This window comes from Oryctolagus cuniculus, chromosome 1 (genome assembly GCF_964237555.1).
Source record: "Oryctolagus cuniculus chromosome 1, mOryCun1.1, whole genome shotgun sequence".
Classification (NCBI taxonomy): domain Eukaryota; kingdom Metazoa; phylum Chordata; class Mammalia; order Lagomorpha; family Leporidae; genus Oryctolagus; species Oryctolagus cuniculus.
In genome coordinates, this window is record NC_091432.1 from 119,378,199 (window position 1) to 119,398,471 (window position 20,273).

Genomic DNA, 20,273 nt, shown 5'->3' on the forward strand with positions numbered 1-20,273 from the left:
ACTCCAGTATAAACCACTCTCCACTTTTACTTTCACGGACCTGTGATAAACATTCATGCACAGGGACACTTTGCCCAGATGTAATTAACTCTTCAAGTGTTCCTTCTTAGAAAACGTCTCCTCAAAATGTTCCCACTCTTTCTTAGAAACTCAAGTCCACCACCAACTGATTTAAGGATTAATTAAAGGTGGAGAACAAAACAAAACAAAGCTACACATGCACGTCAAATCTGCTTGTGAGCCCAGACCAGTCTCCCTTCTACACAAACGTATTTCAGTCTGGAAGTACACACCCCTTTCCAGGTCACCAGCACAAAACCTGCTCTCACACAGACCCACACTTTCTAAGAAAGTCTGCCTGCTTTAGGATCAAGGGCCCCTGAATGACTCAAAATGGAGGAATTCTATGCCCCTCTTATGAAAAAGACCTCCCAAAAAAATCTTGACTCAAAAAACTGGTTGAAACTAGAAAAGACTTATTTCTAAAATCTAAAACTTTCCAAAGGACTTTTATTTTCTCTAGCCTTAGGTCCCTCCTGACGTGGCCCTACACTCATTCAACTGTAGACATTTGCTTGAATAATACCATGCTGGATGTGAAGTTTTGTTTTCATATTCTAATAAAAATGGAATTAAACTAGGCTTTTGATATGTTACCAATAAAAGAAAATAATTAAAATAATACACATCTTGTTAGATTACTCTTCTATCATTATAGTAATTCTTCCAATGGCTAAAATTACAAGAAATACCAGCAAAGAGAAAGAATTTTTACTAATCACTGAGAAGTAACACAGCTAAGTGTATTATTAGGTTAAAACCAACCAACCAGCACATATTCTTTGCTTAACAGGCAATTATTTTCCCAAGAGATATTTTAGAAGACATAAGAATTCACCCCCAAGAGAAACCAAAGGCCAGACCTAAAGATCAGAAATGATGGATATTCTGATTCATCTGGAACTCCACTTAACTTTTACAAGATAAAAATATTCCACACAAGAGCACTGGTATGCTTGAAACATTTATAGTTCATCCAAACGTGTAACCTAATTCAGAGGATGAGATAATTTAAATAATATTATTGTTCTTCTCAGTGTATTCTTTTACAGTTTAGTTGAGTTTAAAATTCTTTTCAAAAGCTTAAATTCTGAGTTAATACATATAGTAATCTAAAACTTTAAAGGGAAAACTTCAAGTTAAAGGATGAATAGCTTTGCTCCTAGGTTTGGGAGAACAGACCAATAGTTTTCCAACTGCCACACAAAGAATTTCAAATGCATAAACTTGAAAATAAGGAATAAGCAAATTACACAGCAGAGCGAAGCCCACTTAAACATCTAACTTCTCAGTACATTACATGTATAAACAAGCTCTCTGTGAGCCACAGGGAAACTCGCATTTCTCAGACACCACCCCCAGATACCCTGCCTTTCTTAACCTAATTCCAAGTTCCATGCTATTTGCCTATCACAGAAGTTTGTCAAAGTTCAATGGTCTGATGAGGGAAAAAGAGTAAAAACTGCGTAACAGATGATATTCTTTTTTTCAATTTTTTTTATTTTTTTTTTATTTTTTGACAGGCAGAGTGGACAGTGAGAGAGAGTGAGAGTGAGAGAGAGAGAGAGAGAGAGAGAGAAAGGTCTTCCTTTGCCGTTGGTTCACCCTCCAATGGCTGCCATGGCTGGCGCACCGCGCTGATCCGATGGCAGGAGCCAGGTGCTTCTCCTGGTCTCCCATGGGGTGCAGGGCCCAAGTGCTTGGGCCATCCTCCACTGCACTCCCTGGCCACAGCAGAGAGCTGGCCTGGAAGAGGGGCAACTGGGTCAGAATCCGGCGCCCTGACCGGGACTAGAACCAGGTGTGCGGGTGCCGCAAGGCGGAGGATTACTCTAGTGAGCCGCGGCGCCAGCCAGATGATATTCTTAAAAGTCAAACCAAGAGGCAAGGAGGAGAGATGCGGCTGCATGTCCACTTTGTTCACTTGCTTTGTTTACAGCCCTTTTGTGACAAATGTTTAACTTAATTCAGAAGCTAAAATTCCAAAACTTATAAAAATAAAAACCTGACCCCCACTGCTCTAATTCAGCTGAACTAAAATGAAGGCTTAGGACCAAAGTGCAGAACAGATACTAACAATTATCTTGCCTTTTTTTTTTTTTTTAAGATTTATTTATTTGAAAAGCAGAGTTACAGAGAGAGGAGAGACAGAGATCGTCCATCTGCTCATTCACTCTCCAAATGGCCACAACAGCCAGTGCTGAGCCAGGCTAAAGCCAGCAGCCAGGAACTCCATCCAGGTCTTCCATGTGACTGCAGAGACCCGAGGACTTGGGCTGGCCGCCACTGTTTTTCCCAGGTGCATTAGCAGGGATCTGGATCGGAAGAGTGGCATCCAGGATGCTGTTGTCACTGGCAGCAGCTTAACCTGCTGTGTCACAATGCTGGCCCTATTTCTTTTTTTTTTTTTTTTTTTTTTTTTTTGACAGGCAGAGTGGACAGTGAGAGAGAGAGAGAGACAGAGAGAAAGGTCTTCCTTTTGCCGTTGGTTCACCCTCCAATGGACGCCACGGCGGGCGCGCTGCGGCCGGCGCATCGCACTGATCCGAAGGCAGGAGCCAGGTGCTTTTCCTGGTCTCCCACGCGGGTGCAGGGCCCAAGCACTTGGGCCATCCTCCACTGCACTCCCTGGCCATAGCAGAGAGCTGGCCTGGAAGAGGGGCAACTGGGACAGAATCCGGCGCCCCGACTGGGACTAGAACCTGGTGTGCAGGCGCCACAAGGCGGAGGATTAGCCTATTGAGCCACGGACCCGGCCCCTATTTCTTTTATTAAATAGTGTTTTTTATTGCCAAAAAAGATGCACACAGAAAAGCACACGCAATTGTACAGCTCAACAAACATTCACAAACTGAACACACCTCTGGAATCAGGTCAAGACAAGAACCCTGCTGCCCCACAACGTCTGCCTCAGGCTCTATACAGGCATCCATCTCCCCAGAGACAGCTCCTACCTTGACTTCTGAGAGCACAGGACAGAGCACAGCAGAAGAGAAGCAGTCATTCCTTCATTAAAAATATATATTTATTAGGAATGGGTGTTCGCCTAACAGCGAGGACATCCATGTCTCATATCAAACCCCCCCATGCCTGGGTTCGATATTGGTCTCTGGCTACTGACTGTGGCTTCCTGCTAATGCACACTCTGGGAGGCAGTAGTGACGGCTCAAATAGCTGGGTTCCTGCCACCCACGTGGAAGATCCAGACTGAGTTCCTGGCTCTTGTCTTTGGGCTTCCATGGGCATTTGCAGAGTAAACCAGCAGAAGGGAGCTCTCTATCTGCCTCTCAAATGAACAAACAATTTTTAAAGGTCCACATTAATTGAGTGCCTACTATTAATACTGAGATGATAAACTTTCTGCTACATTATAAAAGTAATTCCATTTAATACTGCACTGTACCCCGTAAAAAAAAAAGTATTACACATTAATCAAAAATTTTTTTAAAAAAGGAAAAAATTCCACTGGGCAACTTTAAAAGGAATGCTATAATATTTAAAGAAATGTGGCATCTAACATATTTAAAGCAATTTATTATAACAAAAAGTATATGCCGTATTTGATGCCAAGAAGTCATACGGAAAATAAACATGCCCGAGGGCAATTTTCTGACATGATCCATTAGGACATTTAATAGTTCAAAGCAGCAGCGTGTTGGAATGGAAAAAGACCTTGGACAAGAATCGCATCCAAGACACTACTCAGAAGCAGGCATCCTGCTTCTGCTGACCACTTCAAAGTGCTGGGGAGTCCGTTACTTTGTGAGGGAATGGAATGTAGGTCAGAATGCTTTGTTAGAAAGTCCTTTTTTTTTTAAAAAAAAGATTTATTTATTTGAAAGGCACAGTGACAGAGAGATGGGGGGGGCGGGGAGGAGAAAGAGAGATGGACAGACAGAGACAGAGATCTTCCATCCACTGGCCCACTCTCTAAGTGGTCGCAAGGGCTGAGGCTGAGCCAGGCTGAAGCCAGGAACTCCATGATCTCCCATGTGGGAGGCAGAGACCCCAGTACCTGGCTGTCTTCTGCCATACAAAGTGCTTTCTTAAACTACTTCCTATAACCTTGTTTCCCTCAACTAACTTAACTCCTTTTCCACATGATAGGTCTTCAGTACCTTCAGATGGCCGTCATGTTGCTTCCATGGCTTTCCCTGTTCCAGCCTGAACATCACAGGCATCTCATTGTTCTTCTAGACCACAGGTGGAACGGGTGTTCAGCCTAGCAGTTAAGATACCTGCCTTTCACTTGGGAGCACCTGGGTTCAAATCCCAGCTCAGACTCCTTATGCTAGCTAGCTTCCTGCTAATGCAGACCAGGGAGGCAGCAGTGATGACTCAAGTAACTGGGCTCCTGCCACCCACATGGGAGACCTGGATTGAGCTCCCAGCTCCTGACCTTGGCCTCATGGCAGTCCTGACCTACGGGGGTATTTGGGGAGTAAGTCAGTAAAGGGAAGCTGGTGTTCTCTCTCTTTCTGCCTCTCATATAAATAAATAAGTACAATTAAAAAAAAGAATCCCTTTGTTCATTTTGGATTCCATTCATTCATTCAGTAGTGAACACCTCATCATTGTAGCCTGGGAATAAGGCAGGGGGACAAAGGTCCCATGCCCAGTGGGAGGCTAACATTTGACAGGGAAGATAAGCTTTAAGAAAACAATTTCAAACACACACACACACACACACACAGCCACATATTTAATCTTTGGTAAAAATCTATGAAATAAACATAAAGCGTATGGTTAGAAACTTAGGGGAGACTTACCTGAGTAAGTGACATGTAAGCACATGGCAGAGAAAAGGGAGGCACCTACACTGGGAGAGGCGCAAAGAGGGTGGTGGTAGGATCTCTCCTGTGCAAAGGTCCTGAGGTGTGCACAGGGCAATTCAGAGAAGGCCAGGGTGATGAGCACACAGTGAGGACAGGAGAGCTCCAAGAGATGTGGCTGTGGATGTGGGGAGGGCGGGCCAGGTCCCATGGAGCTGTCAGGCCATATGCAACATTCTGATGTGTATTTTACACACAGTATAAAAGCAGTTTTAATGCTGAGTGCCGCCTTGGCTACTTTTTTTTTTTTTTTCTCCACATGCATTTCAGTTTCTCATTATTTCTAAAGGTGGATAATATGGTTAAGATGTGCTCTATCTAGTACAGACTTCAGCAAAACTCTTGGAGTGATGTATCATTTTTTCAACATAGCTAGAAGTTACTACTAGGTTTTATACTCAGGTCACTGGTCACCAAAAGAAAACAGAAATCAAAATTCTTTCCAGATAAACTGACAAACCATCATCTCCCTCATATCTCTGTTATGATTTCAACAACCAAAATGTAAAGAACTATTTATGTTAATTTGGAAAAACTGGCTTTGGGACAAACTCAAGAGCAATAATGCAAATACTATTTCACCTTTTACTCTGTCTTAATCTGGGATGATGCATCACATATTAGTTGTAAACCCTCCCCCAAAGCTTCTTTGTGGGAACTACAGCTTGCAGAGGGTCTTACCTTCGACCACATCCCTCTTGTAATCACTATCATTGTCACTATCTGTTGGTCGGTAATAAATGTAAAATCCTTGGATGGGAGTGTTATTGTTACTTGATGGAATGTACTAAAAAAAAAAGAGAAGCAAAGACTTGTCAAGGACAAAAATAAATGTTCATTGCACATCCATTAGGATTCACTTATCTGTATGGTAATATTTTTCTAGCCTCATTGTGCAAGCATACTTAATAACCACTTTTAACTGATTTCAAAACAATTGGGAGCATTTAGCTTTCTGGAGGGCTAAACAAAAATAAAGTGGTCCACTTAGCTAGGTTCAAAGGCATAATAGCACATTTGGTTCAAAATGAATAAAGCATTAAATGGCAATTAAGTTAATAACACTTGGATAAGAGCCAAGGAAAAAATAATTTTATTTTTTAATCCTGCCCTCCTTATAATACGTACTTTTAGACAAACATAATGCCCTCAATTTCCCCTCAATTAAATGTTCAAAAACGTGCTGTGTTCACAGTGCCGTGTCAGGAGAATATTAAGTTGACTGCTGCCGTGACCAGAGGAGACGTGTTCACGTACCGTCCACTTCAGCATGATCTGAGTGTCGCTGACCGCCTCTGTGTATGCGATGTGAGGTCCAGTTATTGGGCGGTTGGAAAACCGATTGGGGAACCCAGCCACCTGATAAGGACGAGATGCCGAACTCCGGAAACTCTCCCCATAATGGTTGATGGCAATGACCCTAAATTTGTATGTTGAACCTTTAGAGAAAAACAAAAACAAAAAAAAATATTACTAAAAGTCAGCTGTAATAAGACAACTGAGGGCCGAATAGTCAAAATATGGCCACTGTGCATGAAGTATCTATCTACAAATAACAAGAACAGACTCTAACACTGGAAGGTGATCAACTTCCATTTACCATCCCATTTACCAACTGCAAGCAGCTGGGACAGCTGTTCAGTGCACTGGGTTCCAGATTCCATGGCCTTCCAGGAGCCTGGGAGAGAAGGCTACGGAAGATGAATGGTGTCTCTTCAAGGGAGCCGGCAGAGGGCCGGGAAAAGGACATGTAAGCCTTTTACCACCCTGGTCTGAGTCATGCCCACCAAGGACAGTGAAGAATCTGTCTCCAAAACTAGGTTCTCTCACTTGGATAGAAATAGCTGAAGCTAAGTTTAACACGGTGAATACACTCTTATAAGGAAATGCCATGTGGGTGACAGCGGATGCCACACTGGTTTTCCTGAGAATACGCCAAAGGGGGAGCAGACCAAAATGACACAGGAGGAATTTATTTGGATTAGATATTAAGAACTTCAAAGAAAGCTAAGGATTGTGAATTTTTAAAATCTGAACCTAAAGAATACATTAAAACCCTAAAGCAAATTTCCTATTGCTTAAAAATAGTCACTGGCCTTCTGAAGACAAGGTGTTCAGTATGTAAGATGCCACCTGGCTTTGCCCATATTTAAAACTGTGACCTTCTCCCAACGCAACCTACACGTTCTCATGCTCCTCGCGTGACCTGTTTAGATACTCACGAGCATTTGTCATCAATGACAACTCAGAGTCCAGAAACAAAAATGGTCCCAAAACCCAAACAAATAAAAGTCAAGGTTATTCACACTTTTTCCTTTCCAGTTTCATATCTTCCATAGAGCCTTAGGTTGTTTTAGTTTTCGTTTTGTTTGTTTTTTTTTTGAATGGGGGGGCCTCCTCTGCTGAAACTGGTGTCAGTTGCCTCACTTCCATAACATTAAGTCTAACAGTGGACAGAGATTCAGCAGCAGAGCGAACGATTTCAGTTAGAGAGCAAGCAATTTTCCTCCTAACACAGTCTGCCTTCACAAAACACGTGCATGCAAAGATGCTTACCATACCATGATTTCCGATTGTGAATAAACAGGAACCACTTAAAGCCCAAAAGAACAAATGGTTAAGTAAGTTATGGTACACTTATAGAGCAGAAATACAGTTCCTAAACACGGAGTTCTGGGAGGCTGGGTGAGCCATGTCCCACATCAGATTGCTGGGTTTGAGTCTCTGCTCCAGCTTCCTGCTAACACAGGCCTTAGAGGCAGTGATGACGATGGCTGAAGCAGTCGGGCCCCCGCCACCCACGTCGGGGAACTGGGTGTGTTCCTGGCTGCCATCTTTAGGCCTGGCCCCAGCAGTCACGGGCATTTGGAAAGCGAACCAATGGACAGGATCTCTTTTTATCTCACTCCATCTCTCTGGGTCTCAAATACATGATTTTTTTTTAAATGAATTTTTTAAAATATTAGAAAACATACATAGTATGAGGGAAAAAAGACACAAAATGATATCTATGGCATAACCTTGGGTTGCATTAAAAAGTGAAAAAAGGCTAGAAAGAAATATATCAAAATAAAAACAACAGTTATCTGGCCAGGTGGATTTCAGGTGATTTACTTCCTTCTTTAAGGAATTCTTTATTGTCAATTTTGTTTTATTACAATAAGCATGCATTCCTTTAACAATTAGAAAATATGTAAGATTTTCAGACATATGTATCTAAAGTGATCACCAAGGTAAATAAAGGGAAAAGTTTGGACATTACTACCTGGCTCTAAGCTACGAACTTCCACAGAGAGTTTGGAGGGTGGGATATCTTCAGCTGCCACCAGCCAGTCACTGGTCCTCATCCGCTTGTACTCCACCTTGAAGGCAGTGATTGGCGAGCCCCCATTTGCCCGCGGAATCCAGGTGACATAGACGGACGTCTCTGACGCAGTGGAAATAGTAGGCCGGTCAGGTGCTTCCGGAACTGAAAACGGAAACGCGCATGTCAGGGACCCATGGTGTCAGACAGGAGTTAACTCAAATGGAAAGGGACAGATTCCGCACCTCACCTTCTGAAGGGTTCTCACCAGCTACCCTCCTATTCTTGCTCAAAACTCACATGGAATGAAATGGCCAAATATTGGAAATAAAAGCAAGGAAAAGGAAAATAATCTCTCAACTTGATTATAAGTTCTCAAAAACTGAAATGAGTTAGGATACTTTTGCCCATGCTGTTTTGGATTCAGACTATAACAATGTGTAGACAATTATTATTTGGTGCTTATGGAGAGCAGTATTAAACGACCCATAGTGCTTGGGCCCCTGCACCCACATGGGAGATCTGGAAGAAGCTCCTGGCTCCTGTCTTCGTATCTACATAGTGCTGGCCGTAGCGGCCATTAGGGGAGTGAACCAACGGAAGGAAGACCTTTCTCTCTCTCTCACTGTCTGTAACTCTGCCTCTCAAATAAATAAATAAATTTTTTTTAAAAATCTGATAAAATCAATAGTGATAACAATAAGCTCAGAATGAAAGCAGGAAGAGAGGAAAGGTGTCAACAGAAAACAGATGATTTCCATGAACACATAGAAAACGGATGTCAGAGAGCACACTACGATCTAGCAGTTTCCAGCTGGCGCTGCCAAGAGCAGAGGTTGCCCTCACCCAAACTGATGGTCTACACCCTGTGGCGGGTGCATTTAAACCATGCATCTAACTGCTCTAGCTGACCAGCAATCTGGCTGTCACTGGCTTCCCACCTGGTTCCGATGACAGTCAGTGCGAATCAGTCACTGTGGTTTATGCTGATCATCTGAGACTTTTGTGAAGGTGAGCTGGTCTCTCAGGAGACCAGCAGTGGCTTGGTCTGCCGGCCATCTCATTTCTAAGAGCTGGAACAAGAGGAACTGACTCTGAGCCATCACTTCTGTGAAGCCACTAAGGCAGCCCAGTCTGTCTACCTGATACCAAGCTTCCCACGCACCCTTCCACCTCCAAGCCTCTACAACCCACAGCAAAGATGAAACCAATGCTGGATGTGGAACTCGCATGGAGAAGAGGGTGACATTTGAAAAACAAATTGCTTAACAGAGAAAAGCATATTTAAAGCAGGCAACTTTAAGTAATACTTACTGTATTCCTTTCAAGTTAGAAAGCAATGGAAACAGAATGAATAGAACTGTTAGTTAACCTCCCTTTCACAGGAGAAACACAGACAACTTCCATGTACTGATTCAGAGGAGGTTAGAATTCATCAAACACCATAGATCAAATAGGGAGAGGAAGTTATTGGGAAAAAAAAATCTCTACAGAGGAGAATAACTTCAATATCTAAAAGAAAGAGTATGTGACCGTTATGGTATGAAACAAAGAACCTTGGACTTGAAGTCAAAAAACGTGGATTTGAATAACAATCTTCCCACTTTCTGGGTGATCTTAGACACGCTGCGCGGCCTCCTAATCGGTGAGACAGACAGGTTACCCTCCTCCTCCTGGTCGGCTCTGCTGGGTAACTGCCAATTCATGATTTCCAGAACTGAACTCTTGACCATTACCTAAAACTTCGTACTGCCTATCTTAAATTCATGATCCCCAGTTCCCAAGCCCAAGTCGCCATCTTTCTCCCTCTCTAGCTCCATCCATTCTGCCATTGTTTTAATTCTTCTTCCAGCCTTAGCTTTTGCCATCTCTCTCTCTCTTCCCCTACTTTAAAATCCCTTAGGGTTCTTTATTGCTTTCAGGGAAAGATTAAACTTTGAAGTGTATCATACAAGGCACCCAGCTGCCCACCCTATACCAGTAGCATTCCCATAGCAACCAGTCACACTAAGTGCAATCTCTCATCACCATCGCTACACAAAGCAGAAACACCAACCATCTGTCTCCTGCACTCCGAGATGTCTTTGCCTAGAACCTGTCTGGCTTCTTCCCTCAGCGATGTCTCTCTCATCCTTTGAGGCTTAGCTCCAATTGCTAAGGAGCCTCTCGTTATCCTATATCACCCAGAGTATAATCTTGAGCATTAGGAGTCAAAATCGTATTAACTTGTCTATACTGCCCATTCTGTAGTTATGGGCTTATCTGTCTGTGTTACCCACTATAACGCTATGGGTTTCGTTGTCTGTATCGTCCTCGCTACTATTACAGCTTAGCAGTCTGTATCATCTACTACACTGTAAACCTCTGGAAGGCAAGGGTTATTCTCTCTCGGCTGCTCTAGCATTGAGCATAGTGTCTACCCATGGCATATTAAATAAATAGTAAGGGGTTTGTTTTTCAGGCAGTAGTGTTATTCATATAAAGTTGACATTCACATAAGGAATCTGCTTAAAGTAGCGGCCACGGGCCTCACAGGTAGAAGTACTTGAGTAGAGAGGCTCACAAAACTGGGAAGGGCAGTTCAAAGTGTCAAACTGCTCCTGTCTGATACCAACTCACAGCAAACCATACAGACATGGAAGAGAAGTCTGGAAGCTCTTAAAGTGTGACAATGACATTTTGCATCTTCCCCAGATATCCTGACGGCTCAGCTCAATCCCACAAAGCACAACAGGCTGGGACAGTAGAGCCATCAGGTGAGACAAATCAATGCTAAAACGAATTCTTGAGAAGTTTACTGCTAAGGCATTTAAAAGCTATAAAATTAACTAGTCACAGCGATCCATGGACTATGACCTGTGGTCTTCCAGTAAAATAACAAATATTCCATTGAGTCAACAGAAAGAAAAAAGATTTTCAGAGCTGAAATCATACACCTAGCTTTCATGTTAGGACACAGAAAAGAATGCTTTTTCGTGAGTTATTAAAAACTTGGCAGCAAAATACGTCACATCTGAGTTTATTACCCAAATTGACACTTAGTTGCTGGGGTTTGAATACAGAACATTAAACATGGTTGAAACAGCTCCTAAAAGAACAATATGGAAAATAGGAAATAATCTAATAAACATCCCACCATACCCTAACCGCAAAGTCTGACACTGGCCAGTTACATTTGTAAACAAACAAAATGAATAGAAGGAAGAAGCTTCTCTTTACCTCCACTATGCCTGGAGGAATCAGTCAGAACCACTCCGAAACTGCTGTGCGCAGCTTCTGCGTCAACAGGAACCTTAGGGATGCCCACGGGAGGGGAGGACGCCTGGGCGTTTTTGGATGACGCTGTTTTCTCTAAAAAGGTTAAAAACCATACACTGTAATTTAAACATGTACATAAAGTTAATTTAACTGCTATAAAGATACAAAACTATTAACTCACCTGTCACAGCACCTAAATTAAGATCTAGGGCTTGGCCTTGCAATGGCCACCACTCAGGATACCCACGTCCCACACACACGTGCCTGGGTTTTAGTTCCAGCTCTACACCCAGTTCCTGCTCCCTGCTGATGTGCATCCTGGGAGGCATCAGATAATGGTTCCAGTCGTTGGGTTCCTGCTCCCCCATGGGAGACTCAGATTGCGCTCCCCACTACCAGTTTCTTTGGCCTGGCCCAGCCCCAGCCGTGTGGGCATCTGGGTAGTGAACCAGCAGATGGAAGACCCCTCTCTCTGTCTCTTTCCCTCTCTCTGTTTGTAACTATGCCTCTCAAGTAAATAAATAAATCCTTAAAAATCCAGCATACAGTGTCACGCTTTGTTTAAACACTCCAGCTCTCTGAGTTCCCTAGTGGCAAGGCTCACAAGATGCAGTGCGATTTGGCCACTCTGCTGTCTCCGAGCACCCCTCCCCGATGGGCTTCCTATCTCCTTTGTGTCCGTGACAATGGCACCCTTGGTATACAAAGGTACACCACACACACCCGCCCTGGGGTCACAGTACCTGCTGCTCTGCTGGGAACACTCTTCTCCCGGATCCCCACATGGCTTTCTGCTTCTCCATCTTCACCTCTGCTCTGATGTCGACAATGTCCCTGGTCACCTGCTTAAACGGTCACAGCTCCATTGCCAGACACTTCCCAAATTCATCTCCTCACTTACTTTCTTCTTGTTAATATCCACCACCTTCTAATGCACCTAATGATTTGGGTGTAAGTATCTCCTACCTAGGATGTTAGCTCCACAGGGGCAAGGAGTTTTGTCTGTTTTCTGTACTGCCTGACACAGAGAAGGCACTCAGTAAGTATTAGCAGAACTGAATTATATGCTGTCTTGTATTTCAGTACCTGCCTCCCCTTCCTTCCCATGGAAGGAGCTTGTCTTGAACATCTTTGTTTTCCCTGCATCATCTTTCATAATGGCTTGTCGATCAGCTCCCCAAAATATCTGTAGAATGTGAGATGGCATGGAACAACATAACCATCCAATGTGACTGAAAAAGGTATTATGACAGGCTTGCTCCGTAAATTTATATCTAAGAATCTCTGCAATCCAAAAGGATTCCTTTCATCTTTGAGAAGCAGAGAGACCAAGAGCAACAGTCATGAGAGCTCCTAGCTGCAGTTTCACTCCCAAAATGCCCAGGAACTGGTGGGAATCAACCCAGGTCTCCCATGTGGCTGGCAGGGACCCAACTGCTTGAGCCATCACCTGCTGCCTCCCAGGAAGCTGGAATCAGGAGCAGAGCTGAGACTCAAACCCAGGCACTCGGAATTAGGACGTGGGCATCCCATGTGGCATTTTAAACGCTGTACCTGAGGCCTACCCCTATCCAAAAGAGTTTTTCCAAGAAGTTGACATGAAGACAGCAGCTCATTCCTGCAAAGGACGACCATACTCACCTTTGCTGGTTCGGAAGGTAAGCATAGCAGGCTGCCCTTCGCCGGCTGCACTTCTTGCTACCATGAGAACCTCGTAAAGACTAGACGGCTCCAGTTCAGTTAAATGGAGCTCATTTTCACTTCCTGGGACTCGAACCGTGTGCCAGCTTCCCACTACACCAGCACCATCGTCCAGCTGCTCCAGAGAAAAACAGGAAACGGAGGGCAAGAAGCCGTTTGTTCAAATGTGATAAAAACTAGAGTTCACTCAATTCTGGGAGTTTGGGGACAGACACAATACTTCAAATTATGAATTATAAGGAGCCCCGTAGTAAGATTTCAGGGATTCTCACTGGAAAGACTCCTAGCTCTGCCATCTACCACTAACACGTGGTCTCACATTATCTGCCCCTCGAGTCTGTTTCCTTCACTCATAATGGAGACGCAAGCTACTGGATAAATAAAACAAGGTCTCAATAATATGTTTTATCGGTAATATATAATACACATAATAAAATGATACATTAAGATATTATATTACATGTGTATTAATGAATAACCATATGTTATCTATTTCCAGTATTTTTGCTTTATGTCTTGTTGAAGAAAGAAAAAGAGTCCCAACTGGTTGTTTCTTGGAATCAAGAGACAACACGGCATGGAAGTTTTAGGGCAGATAAACTGCCAGCAAACCTTACTTTCTTCATCTAGAATCAGGTTTAAAACAACAGATAAACTTTCAAATACCACCATCTTAGTTTTTTCAGTCATTAAAAATATTACCATTAAATTATGAACACCAACACATCTTAGACCAAGAAAATGATGTCAAATATACATATATCCCTTCCCATTCCATTCATTTACTAGTCTCCCTAAAGAAAGGAGCTCCTCATTTTGCTTTAATATGAACCCATAGAGGGAAAACATTAGCTAAAAAAATCAACTGAGAGAGGCCAGAGGTTTACCAAAATAAATGACCAACTAATGCTAAGATTCTGATGCAATGAAGAAGACAACTTCAAATGCAAACAACTGTCCGGACTATACCAGAGGACTCTGTTCAAACAGTTGCTTCTAATAAGAAACTAGTTTATTTGCTTAATAAACAGTATTCTACTATTTTAGAGAAGGAAAGAATTACTATTTTAAAAGTGGTAATGGAGTTTTACACTCCAAGGAGTAAAACATTTGACAAAAAATTGTCAAAAAATGTCAAAACATTTGAAAAAAAACATGCTGTGCACATCCATCTTGTGGCTTTTTGGATGCTAACAACCCAGCATGATTAGCAGGCTATCTCTGATCAACCCAGCCTGATCGGTGGGTTTCTCGGAACATCATTCTGACACAACCTCGTTCTGCCTCCTGCCAGTCCACAAACGTGGAAGATAATAAGTGTTCTTTATACCAGCAGAGTAAAAGGGTGAGAAGGGAAAGACAATAAATAAGATGCTACCTTTCGATACTTCACAAAATAGGCGTTGATGGGCAGGCCGCCATCCTTCCCTGCTCTCCACACCAGGTTGTATGTGTCTGGGGTATGAGTCTGCGGAGGGCTCAGGATAATGGGGGCGTCAGGCACAGAGGCACCACTCGCATTTTTCTCAGATGATGACTCTACCGCACCGGGATGCTCTTTCTCTGGAAGTGAGCCCAATAATCCACTTTCTGAGCCATCTCTTTCATCATTCTGAGTAGCATCAGAAGGTGTGACTGTTTCTGCTTTTGTATTTGTTTCAAAAGGAACTGCAGAGAGAGAATGAGAGGAGATGCCTTGAAGAAACTCGTCATTTAAATATCTTCTACCCACTTAGTGGTGTACCTGCCCACACTGATACTGTTTAACACAAGTTGAGCCGAAGTTAAAATCAGTTACATTTCAATTTACAATTTATGGAAGCATCTAACTTCTACTGCCAATCTCTAGGTCGTGGGAGAGCAAATAAATTATCTGAAAAACCGACTGTATGAGGCAATCATTTAGCAGTTTAAAGGCTTTAAAATTCTTTTTCCCTTGCTCTGTATTAGTATTCTCTCCTTTACAATGGCATTTGCTAGTTTAACTGCAGAAAATTTTAAGTTGAAGATCATTAGGCTTCAACTGCAGTTAGCAAAGGAAACACAAGAGTGACATGTTCCATGGGGAACAGGCTCTCACATACTGGGTAATGAGTCTCCAAAAATAACATCCCAGTACCCACTCCCTGCCAGCACTCACACCATGGGGCAGTCCCCTCCCCCATGAATCCAGGCCGAAGCCTCGAGAAGATCTGGCGCTTCTACATTTACTTGTACTTCCAGGATCTGTTCACCACCATACACAGAGGTCTAACCTCGCCATGTAGAGGGAGTACATGAAGAGAGACAGAGGTGGGGGCTGCAGTCCCCACAGAGGCTCCACACAGGTACATGAGACGAGTGTCAGCTATCTGACTACAACTACCTATGAGACCCTAAGCAAGGCCAGCAGAGAAATTGCTCAGCTGCAGCTATAACCCCCAGCATCATGAGAGGTAGTAAAGGGGTTATTGTGTTCAGTCCCTAATCTTTTGGGTAGTTATGCAGCAATAGATGGCACATCCAATAGACACCTATCCTATTGGGAAGAGGAAGAAATGACAGGAATAAGACAAGTACAGCCAAAGGAAGATTTCCAAGCCCAATTTCTGGAGAAAATTGAGGACTGCGTAAGAAATTATTAACCTTAAGATAGACAAAACAAGCAGGCAGCCTTCACAACACTACCAACAGCAGAGAGGACACACAGAGGAAGGTAAAATAATTTAATGGCACTGAAAAAGTGAATAGGCTTTGCATCACCAAATTACTGAGCACATTTTATGAGCCTATGCCACGCATCGCACTAGACACAGAGGGGCTTCAGAAAGCTTGTGGGACAGAGATGATAAATCTTCCATGAGCTTTTGGAAGCCCCTCATTTTTACAAATAGGATCTTATTTCATTCTCCACACAACATTCTTAGGCGAATGGTAATACTCCCACTTCTACAGATGAAGAAATTAAGAGTTCTGAGAGACTAAGTGACAACAGCTGTCAGAAGAATGTGAGTGGCGCTACTCTGAACGAACAGCAATTTATGGAAACACACTGCCCGGCCAGGGAAACCCAAGGCTTGCCAGCTCACGCACCCCAACGTCGCACTCATACAGGCAACAGAAAGGCCTCCTATTCCTCAGGGCTGTGTGGAAGATGGAAGCAGAGGAGCCAACGTTCTAGGCTCTTTCCCACCACGAAGTCAGATTCCTGCTAAAGGAGGAGATAGGCTTTTAGGAGAACTACTGTGCTTTAGTAGAGGACCCAGGGAGAACAGGCCTCCTGGTGCAAGGTCAGCTCTCTGTTAGTTTACAAGCGAGAAAGAGAGTCCCAGGAGCATCCTCCATCAAAGAAAACAAGACGCTAGTGAGGAAATAATGTAGAAGAAAACTAATTAAGTTCCCTGAGACAACTTGCAAATATTGCTCCTGGAACAGCCGTGTTTATCCAGTGAGTCAGCGGGTGGACTGGAGGTCTGGGGTTGCTCTGGGGCCTGCTAACGTGGAGAAACGGACTCTAGCACTGGGAGTGGAAAGGGACTGATTAATCTTTAGTAGTCTTCCCGGATCCTGCGGGCAGGTTCCCATCAGGAAGTGGAATTTGGCTGTAGAAGAGTTTAAACACCACACGCCTCAGTTGACGCAGAAGCATCAGAAACACCTGTCCACCCCATTCAGGAGGCAATGAGACCTCTCGACTACTTTCATTAAAGAGGGGATTCTCTCCTCCACAGTTCCCAGTCATATCATGTGGGCACTCACAAGACAGTCGACACAACTTAAAAGGCCTTAACAGGATGGATGGGGTCTGTACTGATCAAACCACGGTGAGTGGAACATACCGTGAGTCTAAGATGCTAACACACCTCTCCTACCCTGCCTCCTAGCTTAGCAGGACAGTGCACTGCAGAGTGCCAGCTGTTTCCTCTCCTGACTGCAAGACACACTGGAAGCTGTGCTTGCTGCTGCTGCACTTGCTGGGGACAGCAGACTCCAACATCCCCACTACGGTTTCTGCTTAAAGGTATCATTTTTGGGGCCAGTGCTGTGGCACAGCAGGTTAACACCCTGGCTGAAGCGCTGGCATCCCATATGGGTGCAGGTTCTAGTCCCGGCTGCTCCACTTCTGATCCAGCTCTCTGCTATGGCCTGGGAAAGCAGCAGAGGATGGCCCAAGCGCTTGGGCCCCTACACCCACATGGGAGACCCAGAAAAAGCTCCTGGCTCCTGGCTTCGGATCAGCGCAGCTCCAGCCATTGCGGCCAATTGGGGAGTGAACCATGAGATGAAGACCCCCCCCCCCACCTCTCCTCTCTGTGTAACTCTTTCAAAATAAATAAAATCTTAAAAATAAAAAAAGGTATCACTTTTGTACTATCAAAAAGCCAAAAGATTTTAAGTTAAATCATAAGTGGGGCACTGTCTGAACTTTCAAAAATGTTTCCAGGTGTGTTATTCCAATTTATCATCAAAACAATGCTGTGGAACGGTTAATATAGATATCTAGTTTGGTTTTTATTTTTTAGGGAAGACTTTTTTTTCAAATTGGAAGAGACTGAGAAAACTAACAATGTAAATGAATTTAATGACTCTGAATTGAAATTAATTAAATAGGGTATATAACCAGATCTGTCAAAAATGTTCCCCTTGGAATATTCATCCCAGCAATTCCCTACCTCAAACCATTCAGGAAACCCAGACAATCCCATAATTTGTGAAGAGTTATAACTCACTGTGTAAATATTTGTACATGCAGGACCTCAAAAACCCAAGGTCTCTGGAAAGACAGGAGGGAGTCATCGCTCCCCAGGACCTGGCTTGCTCCCCACTTCACAACAAAGTGAGTGACATCAGCATCCTAGAATTTGGTGGGGCAGAGTGCTGTGCAAAGAAGTGGCCAGTTAAGCACTGTTTTGAGTGGTAATAAACTCAGCTGGCTCTTCACAGTTATAGAGCCTGTTACTAGACTTAGTGCAGGACCACTGAGGTAGGATGTGGTTGATGGGATTAGCATACACAAAAGTGGTATTTGTCAAGACCTAAAGCCCTGCAGCAGGGGGAAATCTTAAAGATCTTCTAATATTAAGTCAGTTTTTATAACTTTCAAGGGCTTCAGATCTCACATATTTAAAGTGAGGAAGTCAGACAAACTACCTAGGTCCATCAGTTATGACTATTATGCCTATGTCTCATTAAACCCTATATTTACATAAAATAATCACTTGACTATACCTGTTCTACAGATGAGGAAACAGAGAAGTTCAGGAGCCGGCCCAAGTCGCAGAGCTCCTGAGTGGCAGCACCACGACTCTAACACACCCTCTGCTTCCCGTCCACATCCGTCCCACCTCTCACACTCACACAGCAAGCAGTATGAAGGCATAAATGCAAGTCTTTGGCCTTCCCCACATCTCTGGCTCCATCCTGAGCTGGGGGGCCCTCGTATGCATGTGAAAGGAAACAGCGGTGTACACATCCAAATCCGTGTACTTCAACCACCCACTCTTGCCATCACCCACTGGCCACTCCTCTGGCTTAAGGGTGCCCACACCCTGGTAATATGGTCCATACTGTGGAGCATGGGCCAGGGAAACACCTCCCTGGAAACACACTGTGAACCAATTACTGCAGGGAGTTCTGGAGCCGGGATCTGTTGCCCAGAAGGAGGAACATGGGCTCCAGGCTTTGGGAGGCAGAAGCAGCCATGGCCTCTTTGAGCCCCGAGACCCGAGAACCCAACTAGAAGAAGGCTACAAGATGAACTCTCAGGGGCCGACGCTGTGGCACAGTGGGCTAAAAGCCCCAGCATGCAGCACAGGCATCCCATATGGGATATGGGCACCGCTTAGAGTGCCAGCTGCTCCACTTCTCATCCAGCAACGTGCTAATGCATCTAGGAAAGCAGCAGAGGATGGCCTAAGTCCTTGAGCCCCTTCACCCACATGGGAGATCTGGAAGAAGCTCTGGGCTCCAGGCTTTGGGGAATGAACCAGCAGATGGAAGACCGACCTCTCTTTCTTTCTTTACCTCTCTGTAACTTTGTCTTTCAAATAAAAAAAAAAAATTAAATCTTTAAAAAAAAAAAAGATGACATCTCAAGCAGATGTCCAGGGAAGGGACTTCAATAGTCTAAGACAAAGACAACTCTGCCTTTGATATTCTGCCTCTCACAGGGTAAATATGCCAAATTCCTCTAACCAAGTGACTGCGACTGGGAATGGCTGCTCTAAATGCCTGCTGGCTAGGGCCGGCACTGAGGCATAGCAGGTGAGGCCGCTGCCTGCAGTGCTGGCATCCTGTATGGGCACCGGTTCCTGTCCCGGCTGCTTCACTTCTGATTCAGCTCTCTGCTATGGCCTGGGAAGGCAGTGGAGGATGGCCCAGGTCTCTGGAACCCTGCTTCCACCTGGGAGACCTGGAGGAGGTTCCTGGCTCCTGACCTCACATGGCACAGCTCTGGCTGTTGCGACCATTTGGGGAATGAGCCAGCAGGTAGACTTTCTTTCTCTCTTTCAATTTCTCTGTAACTCTTCCTTTCAAATAAATAAATAAATCTTAAATAAATAAATGCCTGCTGGTATAAGGTCTGAATTTGAAAAAGTCATATTGGAATTAAGTTTAATTTTGATATTCTATATATCTGTACTTTAAAAAATCATATAAAGTTTTAAGTCATTATGACCAAAAACTAGTAAAATATAAAGAATTACTTTAGGGCCCGGCACTGTGGCACAGTGGGTTAATGCCCTGGCCTGAAGCGCCGGCATCCCATATGGGCACTGGCTTGAATCCAGCTGCTCCTCTTTCAATCCAGCTCTCTGCTATGGCCTGGGATAGCAGTGGAAGATGGCCCAAGTCCTTGGGCCCCCGCACCCGTGTAGGAGACTGGAGGAGGCTCCTGGCTCCTGGCTTCGGATCAGTGCAGCTCTGGCCGTTGCGGCCAACTGGGGAGTGAACCAGTGGATGGAAGACCTCTCTCTCTGCCTTTCCTCTCTCTGTGTAACTCTGACTTTCAGATAAATAAATAAATCTTAAAAAAAAATTACTTTAGGGGCCAGCACTGTGGCGCAGCAGGTTATTGCCCTGGCCTGAAGCGCTGGCATACCATATGGGCGCTGGTTCGAGACCCAGCTGCTCCTCTT

The 20,273-nt window shown here is 44.1% G+C and overlaps 1 protein-coding gene across 15 annotated transcripts in view; it reads right to left on the bottom strand.

The window, feature by feature from the left end:
* The window catches only part of CDON (cell adhesion associated, oncogene regulated), a 108,747-nt gene that overhangs the window by 33,027 nt on the left and 55,447 nt on the right, over nucleotides 1-20,273 (bottom strand). For all 15 annotated transcript variants that reach the window (XR_007920241.2, XR_011378521.1, XR_001793506.3 and 12 more), the window contains 6 exons: nucleotides 14,534-14,823; nucleotides 13,096-13,270; nucleotides 11,416-11,547; nucleotides 8,158-8,361; nucleotides 6,150-6,331; nucleotides 5,574-5,679 (listed from right to left, as the gene is read on the bottom strand). Coding sequence is in view for 11 of the 15 variants with exons in the window: in XM_008259493.4 (XP_008257715.1) it covers nucleotides 5,574-5,679; nucleotides 6,150-6,331; nucleotides 8,158-8,361; nucleotides 11,416-11,547; nucleotides 13,096-13,270; nucleotides 14,534-14,823 (1,089 nt within the window). In the remaining 4 variants the exon portion in view is untranslated. The remainder of the gene's footprint in view (nucleotides 1-5,573; nucleotides 5,680-6,149; nucleotides 6,332-8,157; nucleotides 8,362-11,415; nucleotides 11,548-13,095; nucleotides 13,271-14,533; nucleotides 14,824-20,273) is intronic.